Source organism: Podarcis filfolensis (genome assembly GCF_964270895.1).
Source record: "Podarcis filfolensis genome assembly, chromosome: 1".
Taxonomy (NCBI): domain Eukaryota; kingdom Metazoa; phylum Chordata; class Lepidosauria; order Squamata; family Lacertidae; genus Podarcis; species Podarcis filfolensis.
This window is the reverse complement of record NC_139604.1, coordinates 109,096,289-109,111,064: the sequence shown is the minus strand read 5'-3', so window position 1 is coordinate 109,111,064 and position 14,776 is coordinate 109,096,289. Positions and strand designations below refer to the sequence as shown.

Genomic DNA, 14,776 nt, shown 5'->3' with positions numbered 1-14,776 from the left:
TCTGCATTTTCCTTGGTTCTGAAAATTTCCTTTTGTGTGTATGTATGTGCTGTTTAGTCATATTCCTGCTTTTCGTAAAACCAATACAGTTATGGACTATTTATTTTTACTGTACCTGGAAAATAAAATGGAATGGCTTATTTGAAATACCAGTGGGGTGAGAGATTGCTTTTTTATTTCATGTTATTGCTGCTTAATGGCCTAAATATCCTTCAGTGCTGCTTTGATAAGCTGAGGTTGGCATATTGATTTCCAAGACTGAGTTAAGATGTCTTAATGATAAGATGCCTAATTCCTATTCTGTGTTAGCAAAATCTTCTGCGGTTACTTATTGCTTCTAGTTTTTCTTCGCTAGTATAGCTGACATTGTGGAGCCAGTATGCAAGGCATCTCCAAGCTGCATACATTCCTCTGTGATGTAAATTCACCAGGAAACTGCCTTAGACCAAGTAAAGATTATTTGCCTACATTGCCAGAATTGTCTTCTCTACCTAGCAATAGTACTTGGAGGGCTTAAACTTCCCCATAACTGCTACTTTCCTGTTTTAAACTGTTTAAATCTAGTTAAACCTGGGTTACTTTGAACCCTTTATTCTACTACATTTTGGTTTTCACCTGTGCTGCTTAAGAATCATGCAAGGAGCTCAGTTATTGGTTTACTATTCTGAAATGTCCTTCTGATAGGCTTAAGTTGGGCTTCTTGGGCTGGAGCCAATGAGATTGCCCTACCCTGTTGTACACATAGCCATGCTGGCAAGGGGACTTCCTAGATTTGTCTGCAATTATACAGCCTGCCTTCTGCCTGATGGCCCCATTACTTATCACTTCCAGCAATGCTGGGTAGACATATCAAGTGGAAGTGCAATGCTTTTGTCAGATAAGGTAACGGTAAAAGTAAAGAACCCCTGGACAGTTAAGTCCAGTTAAAGGCGGCTATGGGGTGTGGCACTCATCTCGCTTCAGGCCAAGGGAGCCGGCGTTTGTCCACAGACAGATTTCTGGGTTATGTGGCCAGCATGACTAAACCACTTCTGGCGCAACGGGACACCATGACAAGTGCTAGAGCGCACGGAAATGCCGTTTACCTTCCCGCTGCAGCAGTACCTATTTATCTACTTGCACTGGTGTGCTTTCGAACTGCTTGGTTAGCAGGAGCTGGAACAGAGCAATGGGAGCTCAACCCACCGGAAGGATTTAAACCACACGCGGCCGACCTTCTGATCGGCAAGCCAAAGAGGCTCATTGGTTTAGGCCACAGTGCCACCTGATGGGTGACTTCCAACTGAGTGGCAGAAGAGGGCTGTTTAACCCTTTCCATCCTAGCTATCTGTATACTGAAAATTTCTCCACACACCCCACTGTTTTTCTCCCCAAGAGGTAAAAGATAGGGGATCTTATATATCTTTTGAGAGTTAAAATAGGTGTGGGAGTTTATGATTTTGAACATACATCCAGCTTGGGAAAGGGTTAAACATTCTGTGTCTTGAAGGGAGAGTTGAGGCAGGCTGAGGCTCAGTTTGCTTATTGGGGTATGGAAGCTAATGGATTGCAAGGTATCAAGCTTAGTTGTGGACACTATGCATTCGATACATCTATTTATAGCTTTGCACGATATAATCTCACACACCAGTGTGTTCTGCTGTGTTTGTGCATGTGTAAATAATACAAATGTCAGCATATTTTATAAATTAAGGCTTTGATGGTTTTGCAAAAAAGAAACAAATTCCCATTTTCTTCCTTCAAGGCTTTAAAACAACAAGATGCTAAAGCTAATGAAGTGGAAACTGTCTTGAAGAATAAAGTACTGAAAATGGAGGGTGAAAAAAACAAAGTAAGTTGTGTTTTTTTTTTAATGTTCATGGTGTAGTATCTTCATGTTGCAATTGATGCAGTGACTTTTGCACCCATGCTTTAAAAATATGAAGCATGTTTGCTTTAACATATAATAGCAGGTATCAGCATCAAACTCTGTGCCTTTCATAGTAAGATGTCCAGCTTCTTTTCAGCAGCACATGCCCAGATTGTACTGCTCCTTCCAAGGTGACCTACATCAAGAATACTTAAGCCTGTAAAAACAGGAAGGCGTCATATTTGTTGAGGCCCACGCAGATAAATTTGGCCCTTGACAACAGTTAAAACACTCACTGCTATTAAAACTAGGGGGTAGGAGAAGAAACCAATAAAACAAATGCAATAGAAAAGCGAGAATTAAAATGCGGCAAAAGCTTGGTGAAATAAAAATGCCTTCCCCACCTGCTGAACTAACCTCCCTTCAGAGGGATTTTCACAACTGGGGAGCCACCACTCAAAAGATCCTCTATTGGGTCCTTGCCAAACATACCTTTCTTCTGAATTATTATTCTTTGAATTATTATTAGGCAGCAGTAGCTGGTGGTGCAGTGGTGCACGCTGGGTGGCATTGTTCATCTGGCTTGCCGGTTCCGAACTTGTGTGGAACTTGGTGGGGTCACTGGCTCATAATTTCCAGAGGCCTTGCATTCAGCATTGGGGACCCAGTCCTGTGGCCCTCCCTTTTGGCTGAGAATAATCAGGTCCCCTCCCTGCTTAATTTCAGGCACTTGACTAAGACGTCTCTATTTTAGCAGGCCTTATAAGGTAGTTTTCTGTTTGTATGATTCTTAATTCTGTGTTCGTGTGTGTGCATAAAACACATTTGATTCACACTGCTTAGGAATTCAAAATATTAAGCATTATAGAAATACCTTAGATAAATAAATAGGAGCCAGATTTGTTGCATCACGCCTGCACTGCACCAAGCTCCCCACCCCTTTCCCCTCTCGGTAGAAGGCAACCCCACTCAGCATTGGGAAGCAGGACCACACTGCCCCTGTTATGCTGCCAACTGCTACTGTCATGCAAGTTAACACAGGAGGAGAAGGTCCTTGAAATATCCTGGTCCTAGGATGTTTGGAGCTTTATATGTAATAACCAGGATTTTGAGTTAGGCCTGGACTCAAACCGAGTGGTGTGGTCAGGAAAGCCAAGTACCAGAAATTATTCTGGCTGCTGCATTTCGCAGCAGCTTCACTTTCCAAACCCTTTCAAGGGCTAATATAACTATAACTAAGAGGGTATTTGTTGTTCTTTCAAGAACTTGCGTTCAGTTTTGAGTTAATCACAGACATCTGCAATACCCATTCTTCATTCTGGCTTGAAATTCTGGGTGTTTCTTTTTTTTTAATGTGCCTTTGGGTTTTTGCTTTTTTTCCTTCTCAATCTGGGATTTCTGGTTATTATGAGTCAAACAACCTTTCAAAGTGCTCTGTTTTGCTACCTTGAAAGGGGAGCCCATCTAGAGTATGAGGGAGATAACACGTGCAACTCAGTTACATAACGTAGTTTTTAGGAGAGGAAGAAATGCATGTATTTGTAAACAGATCGTTTGATCTAAGGAACCATTGGGATAATAGGCATTTGACGAGCTTAGCAAAGTGTTGCATAGGAAATGAGCGTTTAGCAGACTTCTGGGTATATTAAATATTGTAGCTAAATAATTCATGACATTACTAGCAGTGGAATGATTTTTTTCTCACTCTTTCTAATCCGAATAAGCTTGAACAAGATTTGGAGCAGTCCCGGAGGAAACTGGATCAGTCGGAAAACAGCAGAGAGGTTCTTCTCCACCAGGTAACCACTTTCCTGTGTAAAAACCTGTCTCCGTTCACAGTAGGCAGTGCTCTTAAAACTTTCTATCAAATAGTGCGGTAGGAAGTTAGAAATAAGTATGATAAGAAACCAGTCACAAAAGTGCATACCAAGCTCTATTACAGAATGATAGTTTATTAATCTGGTTCTCACATGGCGCTAAGCTTAGTGCAGATGTGTAGGCCTCCGGAGAGGAGATGGTGCTTTGCTCCAGTCCAGTCATTGTGCTGCTGTGGTAAACTGTGGTTTGCCTTAGCATGTTGTCCAGACTCAAGCTCCTGGTCTAGCCCTCCCTGGAGAAACTATGAGCCGTAAACCAAAGGCAAGTCTTGGTTTCAGCTCATGATTTGTCTGCATAGAGCAGAACTGCTACTCTGGGTTAAAACGACGTGCTAAGCCAAGCTGTGGTTTTGCTTAGTGCAGCAGCAAAGGAGTCCAGCATTTGCTTATTTGTGCTAAACCATGGTTTGACTTAGCGTAACACGCAAATGAGAGCAACATGAAGCTGTTTTGCCATAGTCAGCTTAAGAAATGTAGCTGAAGCTGATTGGCTGGCTTATCTTGTGGCATGGCAGATTAACATAACGTTTTGCCTTTTGTATCCTGCTCACTCTAGTGAAAGAACACTTAGAATGTGTGTTTGTTTGGCTTTATAGCTATTTGGGGGATCTGAACCAGGTCTGCTGGGCCCAAGTTTAGCATTCTGTCTGCTGCACCACACTGGGTGGGTAGGGGAAGCTAGCACTTGAATATGTTGTATGAAAGCAGGAGGGGACAACAAGCTACATGATAGCATCAGCAGCTTGAAGGACTTACTTTATACTGTAGTTTGCCACAGCTGGAATGTGCCTAGTGTTTGCTTTCAGGGATCGCTCTGCATTTGGATCTTACTCTGTTCTAATTGACACTCTAGAAAATTAGTTCTGCAGACCGTCACGCCAAATAAGACGCTCCATAGCTGTTTTTTTTTTTTTTTTAGTTTGGTTAAAAATAAATTCTCACTTACGCATTCACAGCTGCATACCTATGGATATGATGAAATAGATTACACATTATATTTATAGTTTACTTTCTTTGCTTTTAAAGGTTGTTTAATGTTGTGATAGTATAAATTATTGGGCATATTTCAATATATTTTGAAAGAGCAGAGAAAGTAATTTACTAAAGACAGTGAAAAGAGCGATTGGATTCCTCCACCAGCAGCACCCCACCCTCCCTCCTGGAACTGCTTTACCTTCTTTTACTTTTGCACAAGCAAATTATAACTTTGCGAAAACAAATTGCCTTGAAGTGGCTAATCTCTCTGCTGGCCTCTAGCTGTATAATTTATTCAGAAGCAAAACCAGCTAGTCACATAAACCTCTTTGTGTTTCATTGAGGCTCGGTTGGTGTCCTTGGTTTTGTAACAGCCCAGTTTTGCCCCATCTTGGTGTTGCAGTGCACAAAATTACGCAAAATGCCCTCAGAGGGCAATTTGAGATTGTTACCCCCATTCCATACATGGATACCCCCATTCCATACATGGATAACCTGTGAAGGAACCTGTGTGTGCTTGGGAACCTTTTGAGTAGGCAGGGTTTCTGATTGCATGTGGAGAGGTCCCTTGCCTTATTTTTCCTATTATTAATTCAGTTAGATAACAACGTTTCTTTAAGAATGGCAAAGCAGTTTACAAAAGACGAAATAAAATGTAAAACAATTAACATTTATAAAAGAACCAAGGCTGCTTAAATCCTCCAAAACAGCACATCAGTGTAGCAGCAGTGAGATAATACTCACTGGCAAAGCAGTATAGTGACTGATAAGATCAGCTATCCCAGCAGCCTCCTTTCAACAACAGCATGAGGACCCAGGGGCCTGTGTGAAGAGGCATAACTTAAACAACCCCCCAAACTGAAAAAGCCGAAGACCAAGGCAGTTTGATAAGGAGGGAGCCAGGTGGAGATATCCTTTTGAATCTGAAGCTTCCATTTAAAACAGAGAAATCTCATGCTTGGCTCATTGCTAAGTATAGTGTATGGGTAATGGGTTATGATCACATTTTGCTTTAGGATCTTTTAAAGAATTGATAATGTCAGTGAAAATATGCCTCCACATTTTATTGAAATTGGTTTCTGGTTTGTTAAAAAAGCTGGCACTTGTCTGTGTATATGTGTGTGTGTGTGTGTTAGATTGAGGATCTTCGTTCCCAACTCCTTAGAGCAGAAGAGGAACGACTGAATCTTCACCATCAAATATCTCAGGTTGCCATGCATCGCCAGAGCCATCCAGCTGAGCAAAAGGATGACGGGAGGAGGCAAAGAGGTAACACTCTCTTTCCCATTACTATTCAGGACAGAAAAATAAGACCTTATAGTAACTACACCTTGAGGAAGACTCAGCGCTTGAAATGGCAAGTCTTGGTTTACTGAAAGCTGGAAATAATGGAGAACTGTGGGCAAAATCAAGTTGTGAACAAAAGCATATGTCTCAATGTCTGTTGCTCACAATCTCAGCACATTGAACTTCCTCCTCATCATGACCGAAATAGACAAAAGTTAATTCAGAGATTTATGTGAAAGCAGTTGTGTAAATTAAATGTGAGCCATTATCGAAGCTGCAATTTAGCAAACGCTAGGCAGTTCGTATTTCATATCTTAAATTCTTGATTTAGCAAAAGTCTTGCTAATACATTTTTTTTTGTTAGGTAGACTGGCAACCAGCTAGGATCTGATTTCTTACAGGCTGCTGAAGGATTATGAATTGGAATTTGGGCTTGTCTTGTCCGAGCTGTAGGTCCCTGCTATCGTAACGAGCATGGTAGAAGTTGCACAGAGATAGCAGAGGCAGGCAGTAGTGTGTGAAAAATATTAGGAGCTAGATCTGGAGCATTCACTAGAAGTAATTGCATCAGTAGGGTCTGGAAGCAATCCACCGAAACCTACTGTTGTGTGCTAGCCATTCATTTTCAAAGGGCTAGTAGGGGAGCACTGTGTGGCAGTAAATGGAGGTTGCAAATCAGCTGTGCTCAGTAGAGCTCAGCTTTGGTCCCATGTGATGCAGAACAAATCAATATAGGTTGATCTCTAAATGTGCCCTGCTGGTATGCTTAAAACGGCTACAAATAGCAGTTGCATCCTCAAGCCTCAATATCCCTCGTATATCCTTTCCACTGTATGAATGGAGATGCTTCTAGCCAAGGTCCAGTGTCAGGCTTTCCTTCTTGAAACGTGGATATTTCTGTTACTTGACACTGCTCTCACTCTGTCAGAGGAAACATGAGCATGGCTTACCTTCCTGACATGACAATGAATCTAATTTACCCAAGAATAATTAATAGGAAAGCCAAAGTATATATATTTTTAAAAAATATTCTTCATAGGCATTCAGAAAATGTCATAGAAAACACATACACAATACTGTATTGTTTGAATACAGAATAAGTGAAATGGACCCTTTTTCAGGTAATAGAATTTGGGAAGGGCATTTCATTTGAATATTCTTGAAGGAAAGCAGGAGGGTGAAGAAGATGCAGTTATCTTACAGAATGGGATGCATGAAAATTCTCACGACTATCAAATTGAGGCTGTTCCACATAATATTTTCTGCAGGGAAGTTCAGAAGGTGTTCAGACAAATAAAGAACAGAAAATACTTTTTTGATCATTTTTAACCCAACTCCTTTTTTTAAAGCAAAATTTGAGGGCACCCTTCCATCTTCGTCAGATGACACATTTTTGTGTTTTATCTTTGTGGTCTGCTGCCAGTGTCTATAAGCAATGCCTGCCTAGAACCCGATGGAATCCCACTTCTTTTTTGGTCAAGGTGTGAACTGCCTTAATCTTCATCCCATCCAAGAGTAATCCACAAGGCACTGGAGGCAGTAAGATAATTTATGGAGGCCTGTGCTTGCCATGTCAGTCTCCTCATAGAATTGAAAAGAAATTTAAAGTAATTTGGTATTTACTGTAACCGAGCTATCTATCTTTCTGTTTATCTAACTATCATCTTATCCTATAGTCAAAGCCACCAACACTGCTGGTCGATAAACTTTGTTTTATGGGCTGATTTGACTTGCAAGAACAAGCATAGCTTCCTCTGAGCTCGAAGTCTTTCATCCTCATTTTGACATGGCCACAGTGAGGAGTTTTGAAGTCTTTGCTTCTATTTTTGCTTAGCTTCAGTTTGGTGTGTCATCTGAACCATACAAGCTGTGGTTTACTTGTTTCCACTAAACATCGTTAAGATTAACCACGGTTCAGGGTCTGGACAATATGTGAAACTATGGTTAATCGAAACTGGAATTGGCTGTTTCTGATTTTCCTGCAGCCATGTGTGTTTTATGTATGAGTGCATTTTTTTGTTTGTTGTAATTTTTCTTATGCTAAATCATGCCACGTTTGTTCCAGTGGTTGAGAGGTCTGATCCAGAGAAACAAGAGATGGAAAAGCAGATCTGGGAATTGAGAGCACAGCTGAATCACAGTGCTGTTATGTCAGAGATAGAAGAGTTGAAGCGATGTATAGAGCGCAAGGACAAAGAGAAAGCACAGCTTGGAATACAAATAGAGGTAAACATCTCTTTAAATGATAAGCTTAGGTTCTACTACTTTTTGAGTTGCAATTTGTGGCTGAAGTGTGGCCACACAAATAGCATGTAAGCCTGTGTATGAACTGCAGGTGAAAGTTTACATAATGGAATTTCACCCCATGGCTTAACAAAGGAAAGGATTTCTATGCATGAAAACTAAAATGTCTGGGTGAAGGATAGGCTTGATCTCTTCTCCATCACATCTTATTTCTCCAGGAACATCTCACATGTCATCTGGAGGGTTGCAGTGTGTTTTTCAACTTCATCTGCCCTTTGTGAGAACTAATCTGAAGTTCTGATTTTCCTAAAGAGCTAGCAGTTGACAGCACCCCCTTCTGACTTCTCCCCCCACATGTTGGTGTGCGACGTAAATTGCCTTGCGTTGCATCAACACAAACGAAGTTGAAGCTCTTATATACTGCACTTTCCAATTCTGTAGTCAAACTAGTAGCCCATAATAATGCCAAATAAGAATGATTCTGTTTGTGAAAGGAACAGACGTATCGCAGTAGTCAGCAGATTTAGCTCATCTCTTCCTGTGCATGGAAACGGCCTAGATTTACCACACCATCAATCACATGGACATCATTCTCCCATTTTGTAGTTGCTGTAAAAGAAAGTGAATCTTTGTTGGTTGGAACCATTTGGATACATGCTGGTCCAGCCACACAGTCTAACTAAGCTTTGCTGGATACCCGATTCCGAATTAAATTGATGTTTCGTTTGGCATCAACCTTGTACCCATCAACCAAGCGAAATGGAGGAGAGGCGGCCACCAGCTGATAGCTGATATCAATGACTTGTGCATTTACTGAATCTTTTTTCCAGTTTTCTTCTAAACCTGCCATGTGCTAGTTTCATAATGTTAGCACCAGTTGTTGTAGTAATGCTGCTAAATAGGCATTGTTGTTGTTCATACAGTAAAGCGAGCAAGCAAACAAACAAACAAATAAGGGGCGGGTGTTCTGGCTCAGGCATCCAACCAGGAAAAAAGACTTTGGCAATCCCCAGTGTGTTTTGATTATGCATGATTTTGACTTTAGACATGATCCACGGAACATCTAAAATCAGCAGGAGGAATTCAAAATAGCATAGCTGTCAACTTTTACCTCTTCTTGCGAGGAATCCTATTCGGAATAAGGGAATTTCTCTTTAAAAAAAAGAAACGTTAACAGCTATGAAATAGCAATTATTATTATTATTATTATTATTGTTTATACCTTGTCCATCTGGCTAGGTTTTCCCAGCCACTCTGGATGGCTTCCAGGAAAATATAAAACAATAATAGAACGTCAAACATAAAAAATTCCCAAGATTGCTCTGTCACTGCAAGCATTTCTTTCTTTCTTTCTTTCTTTCTTTCTTTCTTTCTTTCTTTCTTTCTTTCAAGTTTTCCATGCTTTATTAAGTTTCATATATAACAAAAACAAACTTATATAAACCAAAAATGATCTTCTATAAGTAATCTTATGTAAATATACAAATCAAAATTGATACAATCTTATACAGTCTCTTTTGGTCAACGTTCTTACTAAGGTGTGATAGACTTCCCATCAATTCCTGGTGCATTAAAAATTTCTAATACCGAATGTACATATGATTATTACCTTCATCTTTTCATATTTTTGAATACATTCTTACAACGTATCGTACCAGTTTTCCTTATTTCTCTGTTATTATTTTATACAGAGGTCATTCAAATCACTTCAAGCATTTCTGCTTGCCTGGTGAATGCTTTCACCTCCTCCTCCTGCTTTGCGGTCTGGCGGCTCTTCTGACCACCCTGAGCCAATTTGGGGGAGTTGGGGTGCATGAAGGGAGCCCAGGGGTAAGAGGGGGAGAAGCCCCATTGGTTTTGACCCGGCTGCTCCTAGCGGGACAAGTTAGTTGAATTCAACCATCCGTTTCAAATTCCAAAGTGTGGGCCTCAGAAGGAGACATTTTCTTTGTTCTTATTATTTGCCCCTGGTAGCTTATTTTACAAGTATATGAGTCAAGATGAAGTACCGTGCATTGATGCTATGATATTTTCTGTGATCATAAACTTGGTAAAATACTGCTGGTGATGTGGACCTTCTCTAAAGCTAGTTAAGTTTTCTTTTTTTCTTTTTACATTGTGATTTTAAAAATACCCTTGAGCACAGCTGTTACTCTTTGAAGATCAGAATGCATTTTAATCAACTCTGAATAGCAGAAATGGGCAGCCATTAGAGCAGCACTATTTAATTTGGCATAGCAGCACGTCTGAAAGTAATCTTTAATTTCTTGTAATAATTATGTAATCAGGATTGTATTGGAAGCTGCCAGCTTGCTCCGAGGAATGTTAAGGACAAACCAGAGTTCAGCATTCCCTTTGTCAACTTTAACTCGAACAAGAACTTACGAAATAGATGGAAAAATAAGGAGGAATCCATTCTGGATGCAAAGTGCTATTTGTTGTAAATCTGGTTGATAGGTCTTTAATATTTTTTCAGAGTCATACTTTTCCTGCTTCCCCTCGTAACTCAGTGGGAGAGACACTTGTTTGCGTGCAGCAGGTCGCAGGTTCAGCCATTGGGATTGCCAGGGGTAGCTGGGAATGTCTCCTGCCTGAAATCCTGGAGAGGTCCTGCCGTTCATTGTGTAGATAATACTGAGTTAGATGGACCCAGCAGTCCAGATCTGCATAAGGCAACTTTCTGTGGGTGGAATGCAGTGTCACGTTTTCCCAACGCTGCTTCTGTTTGTGCAAGCATTGCAGATTTCCGGATGGATTGATGCCTCATCCGCTCCACTTCCCAGTGGGGGAGGAGTTGCGGTGGATCGTGTGGCCACCCACTCCCCACCGTGCCTGGGGGATCCCGGCCACATCAGAGCCCGGCCAGCCAATCGGGCTGGGGCCGTTTAAACGGAGGAGCGAGCCAGAGGACTTCCTCTTTGGCTCGCTTCCTCAATCACCCTCCCTCCCTATTTTGCAGGTTAGGCAATGGCCTTGCTATGGACTTCGGTTGGTTGCCTTGGTTGTCCGAGGGGCCTGGTAGGAATTTTTCCACTTGGCAAATTGGCACTGGCCACTTGGTTTTCGCCTACCTCGTAGCAATCGTCACAACTTTGTTAGGGTTGCGGTTGGGCATTGTTTGACCTTGTGTGGGGGAGGGGAGGTGTGGCCATCACCTGCCTCTCCACGCTTAAGGGTATTCCGTTAAAGGAACCCGGGTGTGTTGATCTAGTCTGAAGCCCGGCTGGGGGGCTAAGGCCTTGACACGACCCCGACGGGAACACCAGGGGGAGCTTGAGTTGGTTTGCATCGACAGGGCTCCCCCTACCGGTGGCTTATCCTTACTGGACTTCCTGCACAATGGGCAGGAGTCAGGTCCAAGCAATGCCTAAGCCAATACCGCTCACATTGTGTAATTTCAATAAAGTTGTGGCCAAAATTTGCCCAATAACTTAAACCTAATATCCGTGTCCTTGTGTGAGTTATTTCCAATGAGGGAGTGGCTGCGGGGTCTCGACACGCAACTTTCCTCCCTCTGTGTGTTGTTTTTGGGGTTCTCCTGAACACCCCAAGCCAATTTGGGGAGGAGAAGGAGGGAAAGCTGAATTGCACAACCCGAAGTCATTGCACATGACTTCTGCTGACAGAGCTGGTCAGGTGAACCTGTCCTATGTTTCTATGCTTAAAATGGAGTATAATATCATACTAATACTTTGTAGAGACATCACCTTGCCAACAAAGGTCTGTATAGTTAAAGCTATACTTTTCCCAGTAGTGATGTATGGAAGTGAGAGCTGGACCATAAAGAAGGCTGATCGCCGAAGAATTGATGCTTTTGAATTATGGTGCTGGAGGCGACTCTTGAGAGTCCCATGGACTGCAAGAAGATCAAACCTATCCATTCTTAAAGAAATCAGCCCTGAGTGCTCACTGGAAGGACAGATCGTGAAGCTGAGGCTCCAATACTTTGGCCACCTCATGAGAAGAGAAGACTCCCTGGAAAAGACCCTGATGTTGGGAAAGATGGAGGGCACAAGGAGAAGGGGATGACAGAGGACAAGATGGTTGGATAGTGTTCTCGAAGCTACCAGCATGAGTTTGACCAAACTGCGGGAGGCAGTGGAAGACAGGAGTGCCTGGCGTGCTCTGGTCCAGGGGGTCACGAAGAGTCGGACGCAACTAAACGACTAAACAACAACAATACTTTGTTCTCCATTTAAAAAATATATAATATCCCTTATTTTACCATAGTGACCTTTGGATATAACAAGAGTGCCAAATAAAGTAGTATGTGCAAGGGAAGCAAACTTTGCTTTTTAAGAATTTAATTCTGCAGCAGATCACTTCCTAGATGCCGAACAGTTTCCAGGAATCCAACTGTTCTGCTTAATAAAAAATATACATATTGATAGAACAAGGTTAAAAGAGCCTGCTTTTTGTATGTTTAAAATCCAGAGGCTTAGAGGTCTGTCTCACAAGAACAAATCGTATAATACACATTTTACTTCCTGCTGTTACCCTCTAAGGGAGGTGGCAGCAGCTGCAGGAGGTGAAAAGGAAATGGATTATTTCCCTCTTGATGCGACATTAAGCCGCAAAAGGCTGTGAACTTGAAAACTACAGTAGTAAAACAGCATTCCATCAGATCTGTTCTTTATAGTACTACTTCCAGCTGCAAATCTAATACGGGTCTGTGCTTTTTCCAGATGGTTTTGGACAGGCTTGTTTCAGAAGAGCAAAGTTGCCTTATGGTGATAGGGGAGGGAAGTAGCATCTATCTGCCTCTGAAGTGCATGAGCGATGCGCTTCCTTTGATTATTGTTTTGTCATTACACAGGATGTGTAATAGATTTAAAACCGAGATTCTCTGGATTCTGTGGGCTGAATCTTACACACACACCCCCACCCTTCATCCGACATGCATTCAACCACAGCCCATCATCTGCATGGAGCTTCCTGGCAGCTGCTAATGATGATTGACAGTACTCTATCATTTACATGTGAGCAGCATAACCTGCCTCCGGAGGACAAGTTTATACAGAGTGTGACCCATGTGTTCAATGTCCTGTGCAGGTGCCATTAACAAAGACTTCCTTGATAGCAATGGTTGAAAAAAACTGCGCATTGCAGGTTACAAAGGTATATTCAATAAAGTTGTGCATTTTTCGCAGACACTGGGAATACCGTATTTTTCGCCCTATAGGACGCACTTTTTCCCCTCCAAAAATGAAGGGGAAATGTGTGTGCGTCCTATGGGGCGAATACAGGCTTTCGCTGAAGCCTGGAGAGCGAGAGGGGTCGGTGGGCACCGACCCCTCTCGCTCTCCAGGCTTCAGGAGAGCCGCAGCGCCAGCCCCACAAGGTCGGGGGACAGCGGGGAGGCGGAACGCCGCCATCCCGCTGTCTCCCGATGTGGTTTGGAGGTTGAGGGCGGGGAGACGCGTGCTTCTCCCCGCCGCCAGCTCCGCAAGCTCCGGGGACAGCTGGGAGGCGCAGCACGTCTTCCCGCTGTCCCCGGACCTGGTCTGCAGGCGGGCGGCGGGGAGAAGAGCGCTTCTCCCCGCTGCCTGCCCCGCAAGCTCTGGGGACAGCCGGCCCCACAAGCGCCTGGGGGGGAAATAACTTTTTTTTCCTTTATTTCCCCCCCAAAAAACTTGGTGCGTCCTATGGGCCGGTGCGTCCTATGGGGCGAAAAATACGGTAGCTGCTGGGGTCAGTCATTTTGGCATTTTCGTGTGTATATGCCTGCCTGCATGCAAAAGGTGTGTTTGTGTGTGGGGGGGAATCTCCACTTCTGAGAGGAGGTGTGCAGGCAACGGTGCTAATAGATTTAAAGGACTCTTGCACTGTTTCCATCACTGCCCTTTTAGGGTTTCCAAATAATTTCTCCCTTCCAACAACCTTCCTTTGTTTTCTAGAATCATAGAATTGTGGAGTTGAAGGGACCCTGAGGATCATCTAGTCCAACCCCCTGTAATGCAGGAACATACAGCTGTCCCATACGGGGAGCGAACTTGCAACTTTGGTGTTATTACAGCACCACGCTCTAACCAACTGAGCTATCCAGTTTGCTTTGCTCCCACAAATTTTGCCCCTCACTTATTCTGAGCCGAAATCTTTCCTATGTTTCAGTCAGCAAATGGGGTGGATTTCTGTTCATTTTCTCATGCTGTGGAGAAAGAAATCAGAAATTATTTTCAAGAGTGGTATGATAATTTTGAAAACTCAACTGCACACCAGTGTTCATAATCGTACATTGCTTTACGAATGCAAACGTTTAATATTTTAAAATGGATGTTAGCATGGGAAATCTCATTATGTTCTGTAAATGATGGAACTGTTGACAAGATGGCTTCAGATCCCCCTTTCTCTTGTGGGAACACCTTCATAATCTTAGAATAGTTTATTCTGTACAGGTTGGGTGGGGGAGACTTTCCTATTTAAGACGAGCTGGAAAAATACTGCAGTATGGAAAAGTACATATTTCATAAAGTGGTGGGCTCCCCCGCCCCCTTGCCAGTGAAAAGCTAGGATTGGCTTGAGCTGAGCTTCCAGCGTAGAACAA

General features: G+C 42.7%; 1 protein-coding gene across 8 annotated transcripts in view; it reads left to right on the top strand.

The window, feature by feature from the left end:
- The window catches only part of CEP128 (centrosomal protein 128), a 221,780-nt gene that overhangs the window by 30,237 nt on the left and 176,767 nt on the right, over positions 1-14,776 (top strand). For all 8 annotated transcript variants that reach the window (XR_014547550.1, XM_083611522.1, XM_083611526.1 and 5 more), the window contains exons 9-12: positions 1,745-1,831; positions 3,574-3,648; positions 5,838-5,970; positions 8,054-8,214. Coding sequence is in view for 7 of the 8 variants with exons in the window: in XM_083611522.1 (XP_083467648.1) it covers positions 1,745-1,831; positions 3,574-3,648; positions 5,838-5,970; positions 8,054-8,214 (456 nt within the window). In the remaining variant the exon portion in view is untranslated. The remainder of the gene's footprint in view (positions 1-1,744; positions 1,832-3,573; positions 3,649-5,837; positions 5,971-8,053; positions 8,215-14,776) is intronic.